At 37.2% G+C, this 23,151-nt stretch overlaps 1 protein-coding gene across 2 annotated transcripts in view; it reads left to right on the top strand.

Moving 5' to 3' along the window:
• SLC30A7 (solute carrier family 30 member 7) overlaps positions 1–15,062 on the top strand; it is an 84,474-nt gene extending 69,412 nt beyond the window's left edge. The window contains exons 10-12 of one of the 2 annotated variants that reach the window (XM_004775173.3): positions 2,879–3,028; positions 11,379–11,469; positions 14,838–15,062. In XM_004775173.3, the coding sequence (XP_004775230.1) occupies positions 2,879–3,028; positions 11,379–11,426 (198 nt within the window). In that variant the 3' untranslated portion in view covers positions 11,427–11,469; positions 14,838–15,062. Of the gene's footprint in view, positions 1–2,878; positions 3,029–11,378 lie in introns of both variants that reach the window. The other variant, XM_045064912.1, reaches the window with a different exon arrangement.
• The last annotated feature ends 8,089 nt before the right edge of the window (positions 15,063–23,151 follow it).

A 23,151-nucleotide genomic window follows, 5' to 3' on the forward strand; every position in this document is an offset into this window, starting at 1 on the left:
GTAGACCATCCCGTGAGGATGCCATTTGGAAACATGTAGAGTGATATCAGGTTCAAGCCACTGTGTCATCAGAGTCGTGAAAGAGGAAGAAAAAGTCCACCTTGACCACTTTTCCCAGTAAAAGCAGTTTTTAAAAAGGCCATTGTTAGTATTTTCTCAAATTTCCTACCAACTGTTTTGGAGTTTATAGAAAATAATGCCTACATTAATCAAATTCTGAAAAAAAAATAAATATTTTTGATAGCTCTAAAGTCAACTTGTTCTTAATTAACATCCCAAATAGGTTACTTAAAAATCAGAGAATCTCAGAATTGAAAAAGATCTTATCTTTTTGGTAATAGGCATCCTAACAGGTGTGAGATGGTATTTCATTGTGGTTTTTGATTTGCATTTCCCTGATGATTAGTGAGTTAAGCACGTTTTACTCTTGGCCATCTGTATGTCTTCTCTGGAAAAATGTCTGTTCCCATCCTCTGTCCATTTTTTAATCAGATTGGTTTTTTTGCTATTGAGTTGTATGAGTTCTTTTTATATTTTGGATATTAACCATTAACTTTTGAATTTTTTTTTTACCTCTTCAATTTTTAATGGTCCTTTCACATTTTCTATTTTTCTTATATTATGGCATTTCTTTTTTTTAAATTATAGCATTTTCTATATTTCCAGAAACATCCATTTTGTCTAGATTTTCAAAATTGTGTGTTTATTGTGTGTGTGTATCTTATACACATATACTGTCTCCTTAAAATTACCCTTCTTAAAAGTACTCTAAGGAGTGAGTTTCTAAGTCTTTAAACACACACAATCTACTAAGCACTTACTTGGGCCAGACACTGTTTTAGATGGTAAGGATACAAAACATTAAAAAATACACATAACCCTGCCTTTTTTAGCTTAAGTTCTGCTGGAGAGACAGACAGTAAAAAAATATAAATAATATAAATGAATAATACAGTGTGTGATATTATGCTCCAAAAAGTAAAACATGGCAAAGAAACATAAAAATGAAAACATTATTATTTTATATAGAGTAATAGAAGACCAAGAGTACAGGAGCTACAGTAGCTTACTGAGAAGATGACATCTGAGTAAAAACCCAGACAAAATGAACCCAGTAGAAATGTGGAAGGAAGGTACACTTCAGGCAAAGGGCATAGCAAGTTCCTTGCACCAGGAGTATGCGAAATTTTCCAGCCAATCGTGAGGAGGCTGATTTAGCTGAGAAAGAGAGAGCATGGGGATGCCTACTTGGAGAGGAGGTGATTAGGTAACAAGCGGGCCATGTGACATGGGCCCATATAAGTCATTGTGAAAGCTTTGATTTTAATTCAGAGTAAGGTGGGAAGCCATTGGAGGATTTTGAACAGAGGCAGGATCTGACCTAAGGTAATAGGATCGCACGTGGGATATAGTGATGAGAATAGGTGGAAAAGGTGCAAGGCCAGAAATAGACCAGTTATTATAATACTATATTCTTACACTTCTACTATTATAATAATTCACACTAGGGATAATGTCAGCTATGCTGATAACAGTAGAGACGGTGGGAGGTGTTTGGATTCCACTTAGTGGCAGCGCTCTGTATATTCACAAGCTACACATTCATCTTGTATTCCCTTTTATGGTTTTTAAAAGTGGTTGTAGTTTTATTTTTTCATTCTGCTTTTTCTGTTTTGGTTTTATTTTATTTTATTTTTTTAAGATTTTATTTACTTATTTGTTAGAGAGAGAGAGCGAGCACAGGCAGACAGAGTGGCAGGCAGAGGCAGAGGGAGAAGCAGGCTTTCCACAGAGCAAGGAGCCCGATATGGGACTTGATCCCAGGACACTGGGATCATGACCTGAGCCGAAGGCAGCCGCTTAACCGACTGGGCCACCCAGGCATCCCTCTGTTTTGTTTTTAAACCTCCATCAAAGTTTGTCTTGCCAGTGGTTGTCAGCCTTAGGCTGTGGAAACCTTAAGGAGCCATTGGAAAAACTGAGAGATGTCCTTCTTCTTTTTGTTGTAACACGATTCAGAGAAAAGTATATATTGGCATTTAGCTCCCTCGGGGCTTGGAGATACAAAGGGTCCCATAGTTTCTGACACAGGGAAGAACCGTCCTGTCCTAAATCTGCCTCTTTTGAGAAACACTGACTTCTCTATTTTCAGTAATCTTTCAAAGAACTAGTTTTTTGATATTGTGATTTCTAATAGTTCCTAAGTCTCTAGACCATTAATTTCTGTCCTTTATTTCCTTCCTTACTATTTCCTTGAATTTACTTTGTTCTTCTAGTTTCTAAATGCAAATGAGTTTATGCCTGTTTTCTGATCAATGTACTTGAAAGTCTAAATTTTTGTCTAGGTGCTCTCTCAGCTGTGCCCTGCAGATTTTGGCATGTGATCATTCACATTTCCCAAACACCTGCCATGGCACATAAAGAGTACTCAATAAGTATTTGTTAACTAATTCAAATAATCTCTGACTCCTCCTTTGAGCTAGAGAATAGAATCCATGTTTACTGATACGTCGTATAATAACAGTGTTACAGTTAATAATCTAAATAGCAGTTTACTGGGGCGCCTGGGTGACTCAGTGGGTTAAAACCTCCGCCTTCAGCTCAGGTCATGATCCCAGGGTCCTGGGATGGAGCCCCACGTGGGGCTCTCTGCTCGGCGGGGAGCCTGCTTCCTCCTTCCTCTCTCTCTGCCTGCCTCTCTGCCTACTTGTGATCTGTCTGTCAAATAAATAAATAAAATCTTTAAATAAATAGTTTACTGAACTGTTGACTAATAAAAATAATAAAACAATAAAATAATAATAAAACAGCATACCTAATAAAACAAGGGGGCCCTTATGTTTGATTACAGTGTTAATATCTGCCCTTTCTGTTCCAGGTGCAGCAGTTGCAAGGAGTTTACAGTTTACAAGAACAGCATTTCTGGACCTTATGTTCTGATGTTTATGTTGGAACCTTGAAATTAGTAGTAGCCCCTGATGCTGATGCCAGGTGGATTTTAAGCCAAACACATAATATTTTTACTCAGGTATGACTTTTTCACTAACTCTTAAAATTCTTTGAATTTATCTTATCTACTAGTTTAAGAAATATTTACTACTTAGCATGTTAAATATGTATGTATATAAATACACGTACACACACACACACCCCCAATACTATAAGGAAACGTAACAGTACTTTCTTTCAACCATATAGTCAAAATTGGGAGTTCTTATTTTAGCTAATACGCTTAAGGAAGATAGTCTCGTTCTGTCATTATACTGATTGGAATTCCTTTAAGAAAAAGTAGATTCGGGGTGCCTGGGTGGCTCAGTGGGTTAAGCCTCTGCCTTCGGCTCAGGTCATGATCTCAGGGTCCTGGGATGAAGCCCCACATTGGGCTCTCTGCTCAAGTGGGGAGCCTCCTTCCTCCTCTCTCTCTCTCTGCCTGCCTCTCTGCCTACTTGTGATCTCTGTCAAATAAATAAATAAAAATCTTAAAAAAAAAAAAAAGAAAGAAAGAAAGAAAAAGTAGATTCTCCTTTACTGTATGTATACTCCTTATGAGACATGTTAAATGCTGTTTAAAGCCAAGAACTAAAATAACATTTGGAATAAGAATAATGCCTTGTCAGTGGCTTTAGCTAAAAGTAGACTATGTTAACATTTTTGTGTGATAGCAAAGCCATAGTTTTGTGAGATTTAAAAGCTTAATATGCTATTGTATTTGGAATCATAAATTAGTGCATAGCTTGCAGCCAAATCACTTTACTTGATGCTATGCTGTCTGAAGTTGACATAGTCATGTGACTGATAATCAACTAGGTATCTGTTGGGAGAATAAGAACATCACGTCAACAACATCTAAGGAGAGAGTGAGAGAATACAAATTCTTTTTTCATTCTATTTTGCTGGAAATATTTGGTGAAAAATCTGGTTGTTGACACTGCTGCCAAAATTATCTAACACGTAGATCTAATGAGGAACTGTTTCCATGCCTTAAAAATGTGTTCTTAAAAACTGGCCTGTGCCTCTGGTGTGATGTAGTGAGTGTGTGGTACTTCTGCCAGAAATGGTTAATGTGAGTCTAATCAGTAGCAAACCACCAGAGAAACCCAGCTTGTAGAAACTTGTACGAGACTGTTAGCCTACAAAGGGGGGAAGAATAGTGGGAGGTTATGCTAGATTAGAGGAGACTTCACAATTAAATGCAGTGTTTTATCCTTAACTGAATCTTAGATTGGGGGAGGGGGGAACAGGCACAGAGGAAATTATTGGGTAATTGGGAAATTTAAATATGGACTGCATAATAGTTCATAATAATTTTGTAGGTGTTAGATTTCTTGGGTGTGATAATGGATTGTGGTTATCGAAGAATGTCCCCATTCTTACCAGATCCATGAAGGAGTTAGTGGCAAAGGATCAGGATGTCTAATTTCAATTATTCAACAGAAGTACAAAGATTATAAATAAATATAGAGAAATAAAGCAAATGTGGCAAAAATATTAAAGATAGTTGATTTTATTTTTTCAAAATAAGTTAAAAAAAACAAAAACTGGAGGTTTCTCATTGTCACCAGGATAAAACCCAAACTTTCTAGTATGACCCCATTAACTTTTCAAGCCTCCCACTATTCATTCCTATATACCTCATACCCCTGTAGACTGTTAACTTTTCTGTGTGGGACAAAGATCCTCTCCTCTAACTTAAAGGCCCAATTTAGTTGTTACTTTCTCTCTGAAGCCTAAAGACCCCTCTAAGCTGCATAACTTTATCTTGTGATACACATATTTATCTGCAGGTTTCTTCCGAACGTCATGATTTTCCATTCTCAATGCTTAAGAAAAATGTATGTGTATAAAAAATTTGTTAAATAAACAAATTCTTCAAACTGTATTTGACCAACACCATCTTTACATGTGCGAAGTATGAAAAAATATGGTTGGGTTCCCATTGGTCTGTTTAACCACAGCATGAAAGGTGGTAATGATATATAGAAATAGAGATACACACACACACACACACACACAAAGAGGGAAAGAAGGTGGGGAAAAGGATGAGAGGAAGAGAAACAGACACAATGTATCTTCAGACATGGAAAACAGAACATAATATGCAGTTTAAATTCAGGATCTTAGCATAAATTAAATGATCTCTCTTCTCTAATAATGAGAAATGTATGGTTATGTTCCTTTGGGGATAAATAATGAAATAATTTTATGTAGGCAAAGCAAGACTTACTCTACTGGGAAGCTGTATGCTGTACCGCTTACTCCAGAATTTCAAGAACTAGGTCTCTTTAACAGACACTTTGAAGTCTGTATGACTGTCATGTCGTAATGAGGCATGCAAGACCTGCACAGTATGTCTGAATCCTCACATCTCAAAACAGGAGGAGTTTTAGAGGCAAAAGGAGAATGTGGCTGCAATAACCTTGCTTTTTCACTGTCATTTCTACATCATCGCTCTCTCCTTTCCCCTGTCTCCTAGTCCTTCTGCCCTCGTTAGTGTGAGCTTCTGTTGACCTCTCGGACATGCTGCAGTACTCTCCCAAGACTTGGGCACTTAGTCACGGTTTTCCCTCTGAAAAGGAATGCTGTTTCTAGGTTTAGAAATGCGCAAGCAGCTGTGTCCGGGCTTAGGAACTGCTGAAGTCGCAACTGCAGTAGGTGGAGGAGGCTTCTTCTGGAAACCTTAGACATCTTGGCTTTTAAAATGGCTGAAGCTGAAAGTTTATTCAGCTGCTGCTTTGGTTTTGGAATCTGTATTGGGGTTTTGAAATTTTTAAGCTCTGAAGAATATTTTCAGCCCTTTCATCAACCAAGGTCAAGCCCACTCTATTTCATTCCTTGCAGAGCAGGGCCTTGCAGTGAAGATGGTTCAACACATTTTTTTCCAGAGGGGAGGAGGAATCACCCTACTAATGACTTATATTCCATACCTTTCTTTATTTTCAAATTGCTTAGTGATCATTATTTTAGTTCCAACATATGCAGAATTGAAGCTTCGAAAGACTAAAAGAAGGATTTACTCAGTAATAAGTTAATACTTTTTGGTTTTTGTTGTTGTTGCTGTTTTTTAAGATTTTACCTATCCATTTGACAGAGAGAGATCACAAGAAGGCAGAGAGGTAGGCAGAGAGATACAGGGAAGCGGGCTCCCTGCTCAGCAGGACTCGATCCCAGGACCCTGAGATCATGACCTGTTTGAGTAAAATCTCTGATTAACCATTCTCACTAAAGTGCAAATGACTGATATAATCTTTTTTTTTTTTCTTAAGATTTTATTTATTTATTTGACAGAGATCACAAATAGGCAGAGAGGCGGGCAGAGAGAGAGAGAGAGAGAGGAGGAGGCAGGCTCCCTGCTAAGCAGAGAGCCCGATGTGGGACTCGATCCCAGGACCCTGGGATCTTGACATGAGCTGAAGGCAGATGATTAACCAACTGAGCCACCCAGACACCCTTATAACTGATCTTAAATCAGAATTTAAATGATAGTTTTGGTTTAAAAAGTTGTCCTTGTTAAAATATCTGTGAAGACAACTTTAAACTGAAAAAACCAACATCAGTTTGAGAATTACAGCTTTCTTTTCTGTTGATAAAACTTTAAGCTGCATGATTATTTTAGAACTGAATATTAAGCATGGTTTTATTCTCATTAAGTCTTTAATGGCCAGCTAAAGCTGTGCATTACTAAAGAGTAAAATAAGTGACTGGGTGAACTTAGATTCCTTAAGGATTATTAGGTAAGGGATAATCCAGTTTTTAAACTACAAGATTTTCTGTTGACATAGAAAAAGTTCTCTCTTCCATTCTCCCCTGCACTAACTTTTTAAAAAGGAGTTATCCTTCAGGAATTGATGAAATAGGTATTTTTTGTATTTAATATATGAACCAGAAGATTAAGATTAAGATGGCAGTTTAACATTTTATGTGTCTTTTAAACTTACTGATACCATCTGTTAATTTTTTAATATACTATTTTGTTAGAAATAATGGTAGGAAAAAAATCTAGAATATGCTTGTACCCTCTTCAGTTCCACAAAGCACAGAAGACAAACCTACTTTGCTCCCTGATAGAACTTTTTTTTAAAAGATCTTATTTATTTATTTGAGTCAAAGAGAGAGTACAAGCAAGGGAAGCAGTAGAAGGAGAGGGAGAAAGAAGCAGGCTTCCCACCAAACAGGGAGCCTGATGCAGGGCTTGATCCCAGGACTCTGGGATCATGACCTGAGCCGAAGGCAGAGGCTTAACCATCTGAGCCATCCACGTGCCCCCCTGATAGAACTTCTATTGTGATTTCCTCATCTTTTCTCCTCTTCTGCATATTAAGTCCTGAACCCCCTGATTCCTGCTTCAGCTTTTGGTGCTGTAGCCTCTGGCCTCAAAATAGAAGTTCACACTGATACCCAGGAAGGAACCAGAAAACCTCCTCCTGTGCCCAGATGGGAGTTCCCCGAGTTTCAGGAGCCTCACCAGCCTCCATGCTCTTGATCCCTTCCGGCCTGACTGCTGACCCCGCCCAGAGAGTGGGAGAAGCTACTTACCCCTCTTCTGGGGGCTAGCTAGTCTTCCACCCTTTGTTTGTTTTCCTGTCTGTAGAAGGTTTTCATCTGTCCTAAGTGTCAGTTCTGCTTGCCAACTCTGCAACTTCTCCTTAGCCAGTTTTCCATTTTCTTCATCCTGTGTGCTTGATGCCCACCAGAACTTAACCTCCTGAGGAGGTTGGAGTAAATGGCCATGGGATGGGAGGCCAACAGGCCCCTGGGTTCGTTGTTTTTAATTAAGCCACAAGGTTTAAGCCCTCACTAGTTGGTTGGTAGAGAGCAGAAACAGCAGCAGCAACAGCAGCCGGGCCTTCAGTGAGAGCCCAGCATGCGCCAGGCGCTGCGACAGCTGCTTAACGCCTCGCCTCAGCCTCCTGCAGAACAGGTGCTGCTATTTGTAGTTTATAGAAAAAGGAAGCCAGGCCCAAGTTACTGCTCATGACTTACCGTTTCATCATACTCACTCACTGTTTCACTAATTCTGAGACGATTTAGGTTTCACACGGAGGACGAAGGCAGTTTTCAAGACTTCATTTTAAAGGGATAAAGATTACTGTTATATGTTCAGTCGAAAACTAAAGTATAAAGTATAAAGTTTCTGTGGAGTTGGTAGAGAATATAGACAAACCAATAATTTTCTGTAGCCATATTCCTGCGTGATATTTTTCTTCTCTTTCTTTCTTTTTTTTTTTTTAACTCCTGATTTGTTTCCTTTCCGCAACGATGAATATTGATCATGAGGGTATCCTAAGTCTATGGCACCAGGTTCACATTTATTGTGTTAAAAATGTCTTAATGATTCAAAAAGTATTGACTGAATCATGGTTTACATGACTCCCATGATATAAGACACAATCTTATATGGTTTTCACTTGGTAAAGACAAGGCTTTTAAAGACCAGGCTCCAGCTCCCAGTGCCATCCCAGCAGTAGTGTTTGCTGCAACTGAGCGGTGTTTTGATCTGCTAGAGTATTTGTCTTGTGTTTATGGTGTGGATAAACTATAGAAAACCTAGTTTGCATTCAGGGAGTAGGTGACTCACTATAGGATTCTTTGGAAATTCTGCTTTTCTTTCTAGTTTGAAGGAAATTGAGAAAGGAATATGGGAGGGTGGAAAACTTGAAGCCATCCCCCTCAGGACAGCTGGATGAAGCAAAATGCCTTTTTCTGTTAGACTGACTTTTTATGGAAAGCTGTAGCCCCTCAGGGGAAAGATACAAGCTTGAGTAATTAACTCATGATTATGCAAAGATCAATTTACCTAGCCTCTTTGTTTTTCCTCTTTTTTTTTAATTGCCTTGGGCTAACTTCATTTCTTATTACTGTCTTCACTGTGTTAGGCTGGGGCTGAGGGAAGTGGCTGGGATAGTAATGGGAAACCAACTTACTTTGCCCATTTTACTTTCATTAACAATTTTGTTAAAAGAGAAAAGGAGAAAAGGAACTAAGCCAATTTACTTGGGGCAGTAGTTTTTTTCTTAAGGTTAGATATAGAAGAATTTTGCAGAAGAGTTCCTTACTTATTTCAGAGACCGTCTCGGTTGAGTAAATCAGATATACGTACAACGAGTCATAATAGTTTATTTAAATAGCCTTTTCAGCATATGAAATCCTTTCTCATATATTCATATACAATCCTGGGATGTAACAAGGGTTTATTAAATACATGTCAAATATTAGATGAACAAAGAACAATCTTATGAGATAGGTAAACTTGGTATGAATCAATGCTTTTAAAATGAGAAAAACTGCGGGGCGCCTGGGTGGCTCAGTGGGTTAAGCCGCTGCCTTCGGCTCGGGTCATGATCCCAGCGTCCTGGGATCGAGTCCCACATCGGGCTCTCTGCTCAGCGGGGAGCCTGCTTCCTCCTCTCTCTCTGCCTGCCTCTCTGTCTACTTGTGATTTCTGTCTGTCAAATAAATAAAATCTTTAAAAAAAATAAAAAATAAATAAAATGAGAAAAACTGAGATTTGATTTTAAATCTTGGCTCAAAATCATGCAGATGTTGAGTTGTCTTTTTTCTGCCGTAAGCCTCTTTAAGGAAAGGCTGCTCTTAAATGTAGTTTCCATAAATTTGAATAACAAGCAATTTTGCAGAGCTTTAACTTGACCAAAGCAAGGATTTTTAAATTTTATTTCATTATTATTATTATGATGATTATTACTATCATTTTTTTTTTCATTTTTATTACTTTTTTTTAATGAGTCAAGAAAGCTAAAACCTCTTCTGTGCTGATAAGCTTCTAGGGTCTACTCAGCTTTTTATCCCATTTGAGTAGTTCCTGCTCCTCTCACACATTGATTCATGTTGTGCGCCCATTTGAATGCTAAGAAAAAAAGGCCATGCTAGAATTTACTGTAGTGTTAATCCCTGACTGATTTTTTTCTCTTTCCATTAATATTCTAATTTACCTTTTATTCTTTGATACTGGCAAGAAAATGCTTATTGTAACTACTTGTGCTTTAATTTTTAAAAGTTATTTTTGTTTGAAAGGAATTTAATAGAATTTCTGTTCATCCAGTAATCATTTATTGAGCAATTACTGTGGGCCAGGCACTATTTCAGGTACTAGGAATCAGCAATGGAAAAAAAAAAAAAAGACGGAATCCTTGTTATGTAGAGATTACGTTATAACGGGTGAGTGACAGTAAACATAGCAATGGAGGTGATGTAAAATGGTCAGGTTCTGGGATTGGGCTACTTTGAAAGTAAGGCAAACAGGTTTTCCTAATGGGTGTGAGAGAAAGAAAGGTCTTTAGGTTGTAACACCGAGGATGGCATTGAGCCATAGAATATACAAGATCACCAGACTTTCAGGGAGGAGGTCAGACATCTAGGTAGAACTGTGAAGTAGATGGCAGGTAGGTCCCAGTGGGGGGTGCAAGTGTGGGAGGTGTGAGCATGCAGATAGTACTAAAAGTCTGGATACTAGATGAGACCAACTAGGGAACAAATGGAGAAAAAGAAGGAATCTGTGAGGACTGAGCCTTTAAGTATTTCAGTGTTAAGTGCTCAAAGGTAGGAGGAAGAACCAGCAAAGGAGACTGAGGAAGACTGATAATTGAGGTAGAAGGTCACCAGTGAGTCTTCTCTGAAAGCCAAGCAAGAGGGAAGTGTTTCAGTAGGGAAGAGTATGTGCCTGTGTCCTTGCCTTTAAAGTAAATGTTTAGAGGATGGACAGGTGAGCACTGGTCCAAGCAACTTGGAGGTGACCTTGACCAACAGCTCTGCAAAGTGCTGGGTGGCAAAAGTTCAGTTGAAATGCGTTCAAGAGAGAACAGAGAAAAGGAATTGTAGGCAAAAATGTACAACAATTGATAATATAGGAGAGCTGGGAGCAATTTTGAGAGCAGTCCTTGAATAGCGGGTTCATATCCAAAATTGAAGAGAGGCGTTAGAATGTAATTAAATAACCAACAGATGGTCCTCCTTAAGTGTTTGCTCATCGTCTGTCATAGGAAGATTGAGACTGAATCAGTTTATGATTTTAGTAGCCAGTTAGGCAAGCACTGTGCTGTTTGCTAGCAGAGTACCAGTAGCTGGGTAACCTTACTGTTCTGGATTTCACTTGGACACTGTCTATAATGAAGAGCATGGCTTCTGTAGAGGTAAATGGAGGATCTTTCTGCAATTATGAATATAATTATTTCTAAGATAGAATGACTGGCCCTTTCTGATGAAGAATGGAGAATTATTTTCCAGAGACAGAAAAGAAAAATAATGCTTTCCTTTTTCAAAAAAATGAGATTTTGTTTTGTTTTGTTTTCTGTTACTTTTCTAAAATGTATAGGCTGCTATTGGTTGGTTCGATTTTCTGATTTTTTTTTTTTTTAACTTTTCAGGCTGGAGTGAGACAGCTTTATGTACAGATTGATTTTGCGGCCATGTAACAAATGAAAGAAGTTATCCTTCTTGGGGGACCTAATATTTCCGGTACTGTACAATTCAAAATGTTGTAGCTAGCTTTTTAAAACAGAAAACTCGTCACTACAATTCCCCAGCACCAAGTAGACCAGGTAGTGTCCGCAGTTGTGCTCGGCCAAGAGCGCACAGCTAAGGGAGCAAAATTAAGAGGATCTCTCTTGGACTTTTGGTCTTGTCTTTTGTGCTCTTCCCTCCAAACCATTTTGATTTCTGACGTTTGTAGTTTTGTCCCAGAATGTTGTTTTTTGTTTACTGGTTTTTTTTTTTCCATTTCAAAAATGCCCTCACTCCCAGTCATCATCCTAGCCAGTACAAATCCAGATGCTGGGCGTCGAGTCATCTGGAAAGTCTTCACTGAAGCTGCTGGAAACCACTGCTTTCATTTACACAAAACTAGTGTTATTTAAAAAAAAAAATGGAAATCGTTTTATATGTAATGTCACAATGGTTGACATTCTTCAGTATAATCATATGTTTGTAAAATTGTTTGTACCTTGCAAACTTATGAACCAAACCATATTGGGTTTTCAAAGTGCCTTTGTATCAGAAAATGTATTTGCCAGCATAAAAATGTACCATCAAAGGTCATGTGAATGGTTTTTTCCAATGGATAATTCTATAATCTGTACAAAGTGTAAGACTCTTCTAAGTGATGTATACTGATTGTCTTTGTGTGTACTTCCAGCCTAGGTTTAAATACATGAAAAGTTTTCTCTTACTACTCGGTCTCGTCAAAAAGTAGGTGTTGGGCGCCTGGGTGGCTCAGTGGGTTAAGCCTCTGCCTTCGGCTCAGGTCATGATCTCAGGGTCCTGGGATCGAGTCCCGCATCGGGCTCTCTGCTCAGCAGGGAGCCTGCTTCTCCCTCTCTCTCTGCCTGCCTCTCTGCCTACTTGTGATCTCTCTCTATGTCAGATAAATAAATAAAATCTTAAAAAAAAAAAAAAAGTAGGTGTTACTTTGCTTTTTAAATCAAATTCAGTTATCACATTATCCTATGGACTGTGTTTTCAGAACTCTGCAAACACATGTTATATAGATGATTGTTCTGACTTACTTAAAACATTTGCTAAATCCCAAATTTCTCTGAAAGCTACTGTGTCTGTGAAAACTTCCCTGTGTGTCTCCTTGCTATTTTTATGGATTTTTTTTTTTTTTAATTTTTTTCTAGTGGGGGGTGCAGAGGGAGAGGGAGAGAAAGAATCTTAAGCAGGCTCCACGCCCAGCATGGAGCCTGGCACCAGGCTTTATCATACAACCCTGAGACAGTGACCTGAGCCGAAATCAAGAGTCAGACGCTTAACCCACTGAGCCACCCAGGAGCCCCTATGGATTTTATTAACGAAAGGCAATGTAGAGGGAAGGCAGAAATGGTTGTGACAATGTTACTTTGTTTTTTCATTCTTCAAATGCCAAGTCATACAATTTGTTTTCCTGTGCAAGCATTGCACAAATAGAGTTGCTTTCAGAAATCCTAAAAGCAACATTTTATTGTTTGAACTATTGAAGATACAGATCAGTTGTGATAAAACAGGTGTCTTAGAAGTTAATAAGTTGATTTCTAGGTTTTTGTGTATTTGAAAAATAAAATTGTGATTTGAGATGCAGGTGCTTGAACACTCAAATATTCTCTGTGTTTTTGAAGAAATACTGATCTGGAAAGCTATTTACCCATTGTTCTTCATTTTATCACAATGTATGTTCCCTCTTAACTTTAAAAAAAAAAAAACGAGAATTCTTGGGGGGAAGAAACTCTGCAGGATGGAAATGTGATTGTTTAGAATGTAGGCCAGTAATAAGCACTTTTCACTGATGGGGCAGGAATTGCTGTTGATTTTGTGTAAGTTTTAGAATATCTTTCTCCTTATTTCTGATCTACAATTTATGAACTAAAGTGTATTAGGAGAACTGGACTACTTTCTTTATGCTTTCCCAAACTGCTGCAGATTGCTATGAGCTGTTGATAGTCCCCTTTTTGCAGATTAAGCAGTATTTTCAAAACATGTTTACTTGCTGCCAGGCAGTTCTAAAGCTAAGAATCCCTGCAGTGGAATGTGTTTAACTAAAACAGTTCTCGAGAGTTTGGGGAGGGAAAGTATAAAAAGAAATGTTCTGATAATGTACTGTTTTTTTCATTATATATGTAAATGGCCATTTGGAAGTTTGTATCCGCTACCAAGCCTGGGATATTCTGTGCATTTTGGCATATCGTGGAAAATGTCAGATGTAGATGAAGGTGGGAATTTGGGATGTGTGCCTTTAAAAGCTAGTATTATATCTGATTGTGCTGATTGTTCACATATGGAGACAGTATGTGCACTGGCCTGTATACCTGACAGTGCGTTCTGAAGGTCGAGTTCTGCCTTTCATCAGGCCCTCCATTCGATGTGAAAGTACGCATCATTTTAACTATACTCTGAATACACAAGTGCATGCATATGTGTTTTGTCTTTGATAAGGCATCGAGCATACAGATGATTAGACTGATATGGAACTCTAATTTTGCACCTTATTTAAGAGATTTCCAGCTCGTATCATTTGGCAGGTTGGCATTAACATTTATGCTTTGATTAAATGTCCTGAAACCTGTGTGTGCAGCAGTAACGAATCAGTGTGAGAAAAAGCAATTTTGTTCTCGTTCTAACAGATATTCTGTCTCACCTGTGTTTTTGGCACAGGTCTACTGCTAAAGTAGGTAATTTCACTGAGAAACTACCTGATTGTTGTAATAGATGGGAGATGTCTCTAAGGTTAGGCAGTGAGTCTCTGAGTATAAGTTTGCTGGTATTTTAAAAATCAGAATATTCCCTGGAGAACAAATTTGTTTTGCTCTGGGAAAGTTTACCTTGCTTAGTAAACATCCCCAAACAGAAATACACCTGTTTTAGTTTTGTGTTTTTAAAATCTAGATTATATTACTCAAAGGGCTTACCATATGTGTGGCTTTATTTTGCTGACTCCCTGTGCACTTTTGTGAAGGACAGTGTGTAGTTCAACTGTATCTCTGTATTCCTGTCATCGCCAAGCGGTTTTCTGCAGAGGCATAAGCAAGTAGCAGCAGACGTTTAGTGACATCGGAATGTCCCTTGTCTCCAGATGCTTCAGCATTCTTCAAAGCCTCCGTGTAGACACCAGTAACCAAAATACTGTGACTTGTGCACCTTATAAAACAGCCCAATTGGTGACTCCAAATGCAGTTGGTCAGAGTTCTATAATGTTTTTACCTATGGAATTATCAATTTTATAAAGATTACTAATATGGTGTCATCCTCATATAATGCTGGGATTTAAGAACAAAAATACGTCATTGCTGAACACAGAATTTTACATCTAAGGGACTGTCCTTAAAAGCAGTCTCGTTCTACCTCTCATTTTACAGATGAGAACATTGAAGCCCAGAAATGCTGTCATTTCCTCAAGGTCACAGAGATAATTAGTGGCAAAGCCAAGACTAGAATCCAGGTCTTCTGACTCCAAGTCAAGTTCTTTCTATTCTACTGTGCTGCCTCACCAGTGTAATATTTGCCTTTCTGTAAATGTGATGAAAAAGCATTTGTAAATAAAGGAAAGCTGACCTCCATTTTTGGTACATTAAGGCACTTTATAATGGAGTTTTATTGTCTTATTTTTCATAAATATGAAGTTCAGAATATTATTTCCATACTTCCATTATGAGGTTTAGAATATTCTTTATGGAAAATAATAATTTTTGTACTTTTACTTTTTTACTCTTATGAAACCAGTTCCTGATTTTTAAAATATGATGATTTCTGTACTTTGGATACTTTTAACTTGTGAGTGAATTTTTCTGTTAATTGCCCAAGGCTAAATCCAGTTTAAGGATTGCTAAGTTTCTTTATTCTGTTTATAGTCTGTGAGCTGGTACTTTCTAGAAACCAGGCTAATTCTCACAGGTCATATCATTTCGGTCTTGATACTTCCGTTTTCATTTACTGGGGAGGTTTTTGGATTTTTAACATTTATCCTCAGAACCACACAAAATTTGGCATTAAATGAAATAGAGAACAAAACAAGTCTTTTAATTCAGTAGGGTGAAATTTTGGTCTTACCAGAACCCCAAATGTTAAATTGCTTACTCTCAACGTAAAAGCATTACCTTGATAAAATTGAACTTTTTTCTTTCTGTTACCATCTTCAAAACAGAAATCATTTTCCAGTTCACAAGAACTTTGGCAAAAAAAAAAAAAAAAGAGAGAGAAATTTTATTTTTTGAGAACAGTCATTAAAAGTTTTATTAATAGAAGAAGATTGTCTCAAGACATGACCCACCAGCAGCCTTAGTGATCCATATCTCTACCATGGAGATAGACTTATTTACAGTGAAAATTTATGTATCAAAAAAGGTATCTGCTGAGAAGTATCATTATATTTAAAGGCCAAATGGATGTGAGTCTTTTTGATGAGGACATCTTTGGTTTGTATTTAACTATTTCCCAACTACAAATTATATGGAAAGGGTGGGATTCAACCTTCATTAAGTATTTCTGTGTCTTTGTATGGTCTTCTCCGTGTTGTCACATTTGAAAGCCTCACATTTCAATAAAGAAAGAAATTTTGCATGCTTTTTTGAGCATTTTCAAATTCCCTCCCTGGGGAAGGAATTCGTAACCATCACCGCATTTTACAGATGAGGAAGCTGTTGTGGGAGAATTTAAATGACTTGCCTAAGGGATAGCCAGTGGTAACGCACTGACTTTAAATCCAGAGCTTTTTTTGATGAGGGCTCCGTTTTATGTTTATCATTCTACAGTGGTAAAAAAATACAAGAGGTTGTAGCAGATTTGAACAGACTCTGCAATAAAATCAGTGAACAATTAGCATGACAAAACTGATTATGGGGTAGCAGTTGTTACATATACATTGCTTAAACTCATTCCTTCATTCAGTGCTCTCATGCTTATTTCCTACCTTTGCCATTGAATTTAAACTGTGCAGACTAAAAAGAATAATCAGAACTCCTTTAAGAATTTTTAAAACCTTTACAAAAGAAAGTTTTATTGATGCTCAAAGTTGCTTAAAAAAGGGACTGACTCAGAAGCGAGTCCTTGCCAGTCTGTAAGTAAAGAGAAACTGATTCCATCCTGGCTAAGAGAGGTTAACATGATTGTTGAGGGAATTATCTTCCAAGAATAATTTGTGCTGCTTGAGAGGGATCTGAGGATGTACAACATTACATTTTATAGATACCTTTCCAAGGAAGAAATCTATTTCATAATTAGTAGCAGTCTATGCTTAGTAATAGTATTGAATTTTGAACTCTTTCCGTGGCTTTGAAAATTTAGTACTTGGCAAATCTGATGATATTGGAAAGTTTGTAGAAAAGAATGTCTTTGTCTTGTCATCTATCTCATTATCCCCAAACTTAGTATGAACTTCCACTTACATGCTCAGTAAATGATTAACTAGTGAGTAAATATTGTAGGTAGTAGTGGATACAAAACTCATGGTTGGGGACAGATAGAATCAGTGATTTATTATTACAGAAGACACCTCACCTTTTCTTTGGCATTTTTGCACAAAAAAGTGACTTTGTATCCACTTTGGCCATTATTTTTCAAGGAGCCTTGTGAGCTGCTTCGCTATTTTAATCCAGGCACAGTAGACATAAAGAGATGTTATCCATGTTTTTGGATAGAAATTTGGCAGAACTGAGACTGGAAGCTGGGTCACTTGAATTTTTACATTATGTATTGCCAAATGAGAAACCACATCGCCTCCTTGGTTTCTATAGAAGACTGCCATACTGATATTACTTTAAGGATCTGTGTATGACATACCTTGTTTCATTTATCTCCAGATATATTATTATCCAAAACTCTTTCAGGGGTATAACCTGAAGGTGCTTCTAAAAAACAAACAAACAAACAAACAAAACACTACATATATTCATTTAGTGATTTAAATATTCCTAGAACAGTTTCTTTTTTTCTTTTTTCCCCTCTAAATACCAAATTTTAGTAGAGCTTCTCTATATTTCTTATTTTTCATCTTTTAATTGCTGCTGCCATGGCAAAATTTCCCCCTTTTTACTAGTAAAAAAAGAAAAAGCTTTATTTTGAATTTTAATATTGGAATTTTGTTTAAGGTACCACATACCATGTATCAGTTAGCCTCAGTGAAGATTCTGTTTTGAACTAGATGTATCCTGTCAGGAGTTTGCCAAATAATCACATTTTCCTCTAATAGCAAAAATTCTGTGATACTTCTTCCCAAGTGATATTTTGCCCCAACACTTGTGAGTTTGATCAATAAACAGAATTGATCTTTAATATCGGAAATACTGTGAATTAAAAATTGCCAAATCCCTTCTCGATATATTCCAAACACCCCTACAACACTTTACCTCCCTGTCTTTAGTGGTTTCTAATCATGTGGCCAAGTTTGACTTTGGATTTGATTTCTATATGAAGATTTTGGCACCAAGACATTTCTAAACAAACATTTGAATACAAGGCTAGATTGGAATGTCAGATTTCAAGGACTGTGTTGTAATTTGGTTTGGATGTGCTAAAGTGAGCAATTATGATTTGCCTAAATATACAATGAATCCATCATGTATATTTCATTTTTTTTTCTACTTGAAGATATTCATGTATATATTTTAACTTCAGGTGTATTTAAAAAGAATAAATAATTGTATCAAAATTCTTCCAATAAAATTTGTTTCAAAATCTTCACCTGATTTCTGTCTATCAGTTTGATCAGTTGAAAGGAATATTGTGAACCTAACAATTACTGGATTCAGAGCTAGAGGACTTGAGGAATGAAAGAGAAAGAATGGTGTTCAGGACCAGAAAATGGGAGAACTCACCAGAGGGAGGAGATACTAGGAAATTGGAAAGGTCTTACTATGTGAAGGTCCTCCTTGTGGTTCTTATCCGTTACTTTACTTTATAAAGACATTTGCAGTATTTATTTCCAGATATTTGCATTAACTCCAAATTCTTCTTTTACCTCATTCTCTATGCATGACCTCAATTTATAGGAAATAAAGACTAAAACCAACATGAGCCTCTGTTATCTTTCCAAAATTCTCCCCCTCTAATCAAAAGCAATAAAAAAGCTTTTTTTAATTTATTTTTTTTACCTCTCCACAAAACCCCAGATCCCATTTATCCCACCTTCTCAAACATACTGTTCTATCAAAGCAGCCTCTTTACTATCAATCTTTGCCACACAACAACAGCTTTATATTCAGTGTTTGTGCTGTTGAATACCTCATATGTGGTCTGAATGTGCTTCTAATGTGTCCTTTCTAACTATTTCCATAGCTCCTACTAATATGGCTTCAGTCCTCTTTATTTTGTAGAAGTTAATCAAAGGCCCTTAGTGGCTTCTTGCCACATCCATGGCAGAACTACTAACATCTCAACATCAGCAAAGAGAAAATAATTTATTTTTTCCACTCAAGTAGCTTCACAACCACCAATTTCTGTCAGAATCCCTTACTTAGTTCCTGGACATCTAAACATTGCCTTTCTCCCCTTCATTTCCTAGATTCCCTATTGTGAAGTCTTTCCCTTCATTCCTTTGAAATATTTTATATTCACCTTTTCATTCCCACTGCCTTATTCTAGGACATCACTGATGACTCCATGCAGTCACTGTGGAATGCCCGGCTTGAGCCATGTCCATGACACCCTCTCCTCCAACTGTCAGCACAAACAATTCTGGCCTTAGGCAAGAAGTATGAGGAATTTTTGCTGAATCAGACGTTTTACCCAGATACTCTGGAAACATTTCCTCTATGCTGGCTTCCTGATTACCTTCTGCTGGCCCTTCTGCACACTGGACTTTGACCTAGATCTAGAGCACCTATGAGGGACTCCCTGTCTTTCCCGTGTTCTCTGGAATTAGCCTCTCACCTAAGAGAACTCTGCAGTGGCCCATCACCACTCCCTCAGAGCAGCCTCTTCTGTTTACATGCTGGTATAAGCAAGTTATGTATTAGAACACCTCACTACCCAATCTTTATCTAGAGTTTTGTTTCCTTCCCCACAGAAGCCACCATATGTTGTACTGACACACTAGGTAAGCTTCTCAGTTTCCACTTTCAGTCCTCCAGCTCAGGAATCGAGCACCTTCCTAATGCTCATCAAATACAAATCCTCTGAACAACTTTAGAAACTGTAATGCTTTCCCTCTCCTCCTTATCCAATCTCATTACCTACAGTATGACAATAAACTTGTCATTAAACCACAGAAAGAGCAGACAGGCAGAGACCAACTGGTCCAATAGATGCAGATAGAAGGACAGCACTTTAATATTTTTCATTATGAAAAAAGGAAGGAAGGAAAGAAATGAAAGAAAAAGAAAACAGCATATCAATGGGATTCCAGTTCGTTCAAACAATCTATTAGCTCAATCAGCCCTATTTCAGGTTTAAAACAAAAACCAAAACAAAAAACTCTACCATAATGTTCGGGCTTAGCACATACTACTAACATTTAGATGTACAACTTAATCTGCTAAATTCCTATAACCAAGAGAAATAATAAAGTTAACAGATAATAATCAAATGCCTTGAGTCTGGCACACTTTAGGCAATCAAAATTTATTGGAAAAAGTAATGAATTTAATATGAAGATTAATTCCTCCTTAGAAAATCGTTCTGTATGCATTGTTAAAGAAAACTGCATTGTTTCTAAGACAGCAACTGCTAAAACAAAAAATATAAAAACAAAGGCATTCAAAAGAGTATCTCCTGAATATAGGTGGACAGTAGTAGTAGTAGTATTTTTAAAGGGTAACATTGTATAAATAAACATGAAATTCAGATTCACATCTAATCATAGTTTCGCAACAATTAAAACCCTTCCATTTGGCTTGGACTTTTGAAAATATAGTACCACTTCCAAAATGATAAGTAAAATAGTAACTGATGAGCCATCACTGTTTTCCCATCATAGGCATTAAGTTAGATCAAACTGCTGTTCAACTTTACAGGGGTTATCTGTCCTGTATGTGTCTCATACTACTTCCCCTTGAGCAATAATCTCTACGCAGATCATAGATTTCTACAGAACTTCGAAACAACACTAAGTTACTACATTTGTAGTTCTGTTAGTTGGAGCAAAGACTTCCTATTGGCGTCCAAAGACTTCTCCCCCAAGCAGTTCTGCAGTGGTGGCCAAAAATGATGAAATCCCATAAGAGGAGGGAATTTTTCTCTGTTTAGTGGACCTGTAGTTTCAAAAGTGTAGAACAAGTCCCTCTGCTTTTTTTCTTTCTGTCCCTCCACATGGGTTAGGATGTAGGCTAAGGATGAAGGTATGAGACAAAGCAACAATGTAGATTAACAAGAAACCCAAGTTTATGGCCAGAGGTTTGAGAAGGGGACCCTAGGAAACCAGGAAGCAGCAGAGATCATGGCATGGGAAGGACACAGCAAAGCAACCGCATAAAGTTGTTTATGAACCCTCAAGTCACTAATGCTTGGATATGACCCTATTCAGCATACCAGAACATCTTCAGAACTAAACTATCCAATCAGCTAGGCCCTAAATTGTCTAGGTCCTTTACAGAGGGGCACAAACCTGAAATAAATCCAAAGAAAAAAGCAATCCTTGAAAACTGAACTGATAGAGGAACCATAGCCCACAGAAGTTAATTAGCAATTACATTCTGAACCTAATCAGGTTGATTTCCTACTAGAACAAATTGCCATTCTCCATAGAATCTGAACAAGATCCAGAATTTCATAATACTCACAATGTCCCACTACAATAAAAAATTACTCCACAAAGTGCCATAAAAATTTCAACTAGTGGAAGAAAAAAAAAATCAACAGATGAGGCTGATATGATGTCAATATTGTAATTATCTGACAAAGACTCTAAAGCAGCCATTATAAAAATACTTGAACAAGCCATCAGAAATAATCTTGCAACAAATATTAAGACAGAAAATAGAAGTTATAGGGCGCCTGGGTGGCTCAGTGGGTTAAGCCGCTGCCTTCGGCTCAGGTCATGATCTCAGGGTCCTGGGATCGAGTCCCGCATCGGGCTCTCTGCTCAGCAGGGAGCCTGCTTCCTTCTCTCTCTCTCTGCCTGCCTCTCAGTGTACTTGTCATTTCTCTCTGTCAAATAAATAAATAAAAAATCTTTAAAAAAAAAAAAAAGAAAATAGAAGTTATAAAGAAACAAATGGAAATTTTATACCAGTAACAAAACAAAAACAAACAAAAACCCAAACCACACAGAATGGATTCAACAGAAAATGAAGATGGGAAAAGAGTCAATGAACTTGGAGATAGAGCAATAAAAGTTATCCACTCTGAATGGCAGAGAAAATAAACTGGAGTAAAAAAGAAAAAACAGATTTCAGGGACCTGTGGCATAAGAAGAAATGTCGAACATTTGTTATCAGACCCCTGGAAAGAAAAGACTCTGTATACCATCCTGAACTGGACAGTGCTGGAAAAATATTTGAAATAATGGCTGAAAACTTCCTAACCTGGCAAATAAACCTACAAAAGGCTATAAGAGGCTATAAGAAACTCCAAAAACGACAAATCCCAAAATACCCACACCTAAACACATCATAGTCAAATAATTTCAATCAAAATCTCACAAGCTTTATTATAGATAATAGTTCATTCTAACATTTATATGGAAAAGCAAAAGAATGAGAATAGATAAAACAATTTCAAAAAAAGAAGAATAAAATGAGAGGAATCACATTCCCTATTTTAAGATTTACCATAAACCCAAACTAGTCAAGATAATGTGGTATCACAGAGGGGAAACATAAATTAACAAAACATCAAAAAGATCCACACAAATATCGCCAACTATTTTTGACAGTGGTGCAAAAGCAGTTCAATAAAGAAAGGACAGTCTTAAAAAGCTAATGGTGAAAGCTAAAGAAATAAAAATAAAAACTAATGGTGTTGGAGCAATTGGACATCTGTGTGCAAATAAAACAATACTAAAACTCACACTTCATACAAAAATAAAATCTAAAACTAGACTTAAATGCAAAATGCAGGGGCACCTGGGTGGCTCAGTGGGTTAAAGCCTCTGCCTTCGGCTCAGGTCATGATCCCAGGGTCCTGGGATCGAGCCCCACATCGGGCTCTCTGCTCAGCAGGGAGCTTGCTTCCTCCTCTCTCTCTGCCTGTCTCTCTGCCTACTTGTGATCTCTCTCTGTTAAATAAATAAAATCTTTTTTAAAAATAAATAAATAAATAATAAATGCAAAATGCAAAACTATTAAGAATTTTACAAGAAAACATAGGACAAAATCTACATCTCTTTCAGTATGATGATGGGTTCTTAGATATGGTAACAAAATATAATCTACACAAGAAAAAAACTCATAATCTGTATTTCATCAAAATAAAGAACTTTTGCTTTACCAGACGGTTAAGGGAATAAAAGGACAAGCTGTGTGTTGGAAGAAAATATTTACAAATCACATATCTATCTGACAAAGAATTTGTATCCAGAATATGCAAAGAATGCTCAAAACTTAAGCATAAGAAAACAAAAGACATGAATGGATATAGGATATATAGGATATAAAAAATAGGATATAAAAATGATAAATAAGCATGTGAAAGATGTTACCATCATTGCACTAGCAAAGTGCAAATTAAAACTACCACAACACACTTATCAGAATAGCTAGAATAAAAAATACTCCCAATATGAAATACTGGCAAAGATAC

The sequence above is a fragment of the Mustela putorius genome, unplaced genomic scaffold (assembly GCF_011764305.1).
Source record: "Mustela putorius furo isolate JIRA1106 unplaced genomic scaffold, ASM1176430v1.1 tig00003853_pilon_pilon_pilon, whole genome shotgun sequence".
In the NCBI taxonomy this organism is placed as follows: Eukaryota; Metazoa; Chordata; class Mammalia; order Carnivora; family Mustelidae; genus Mustela; species Mustela putorius.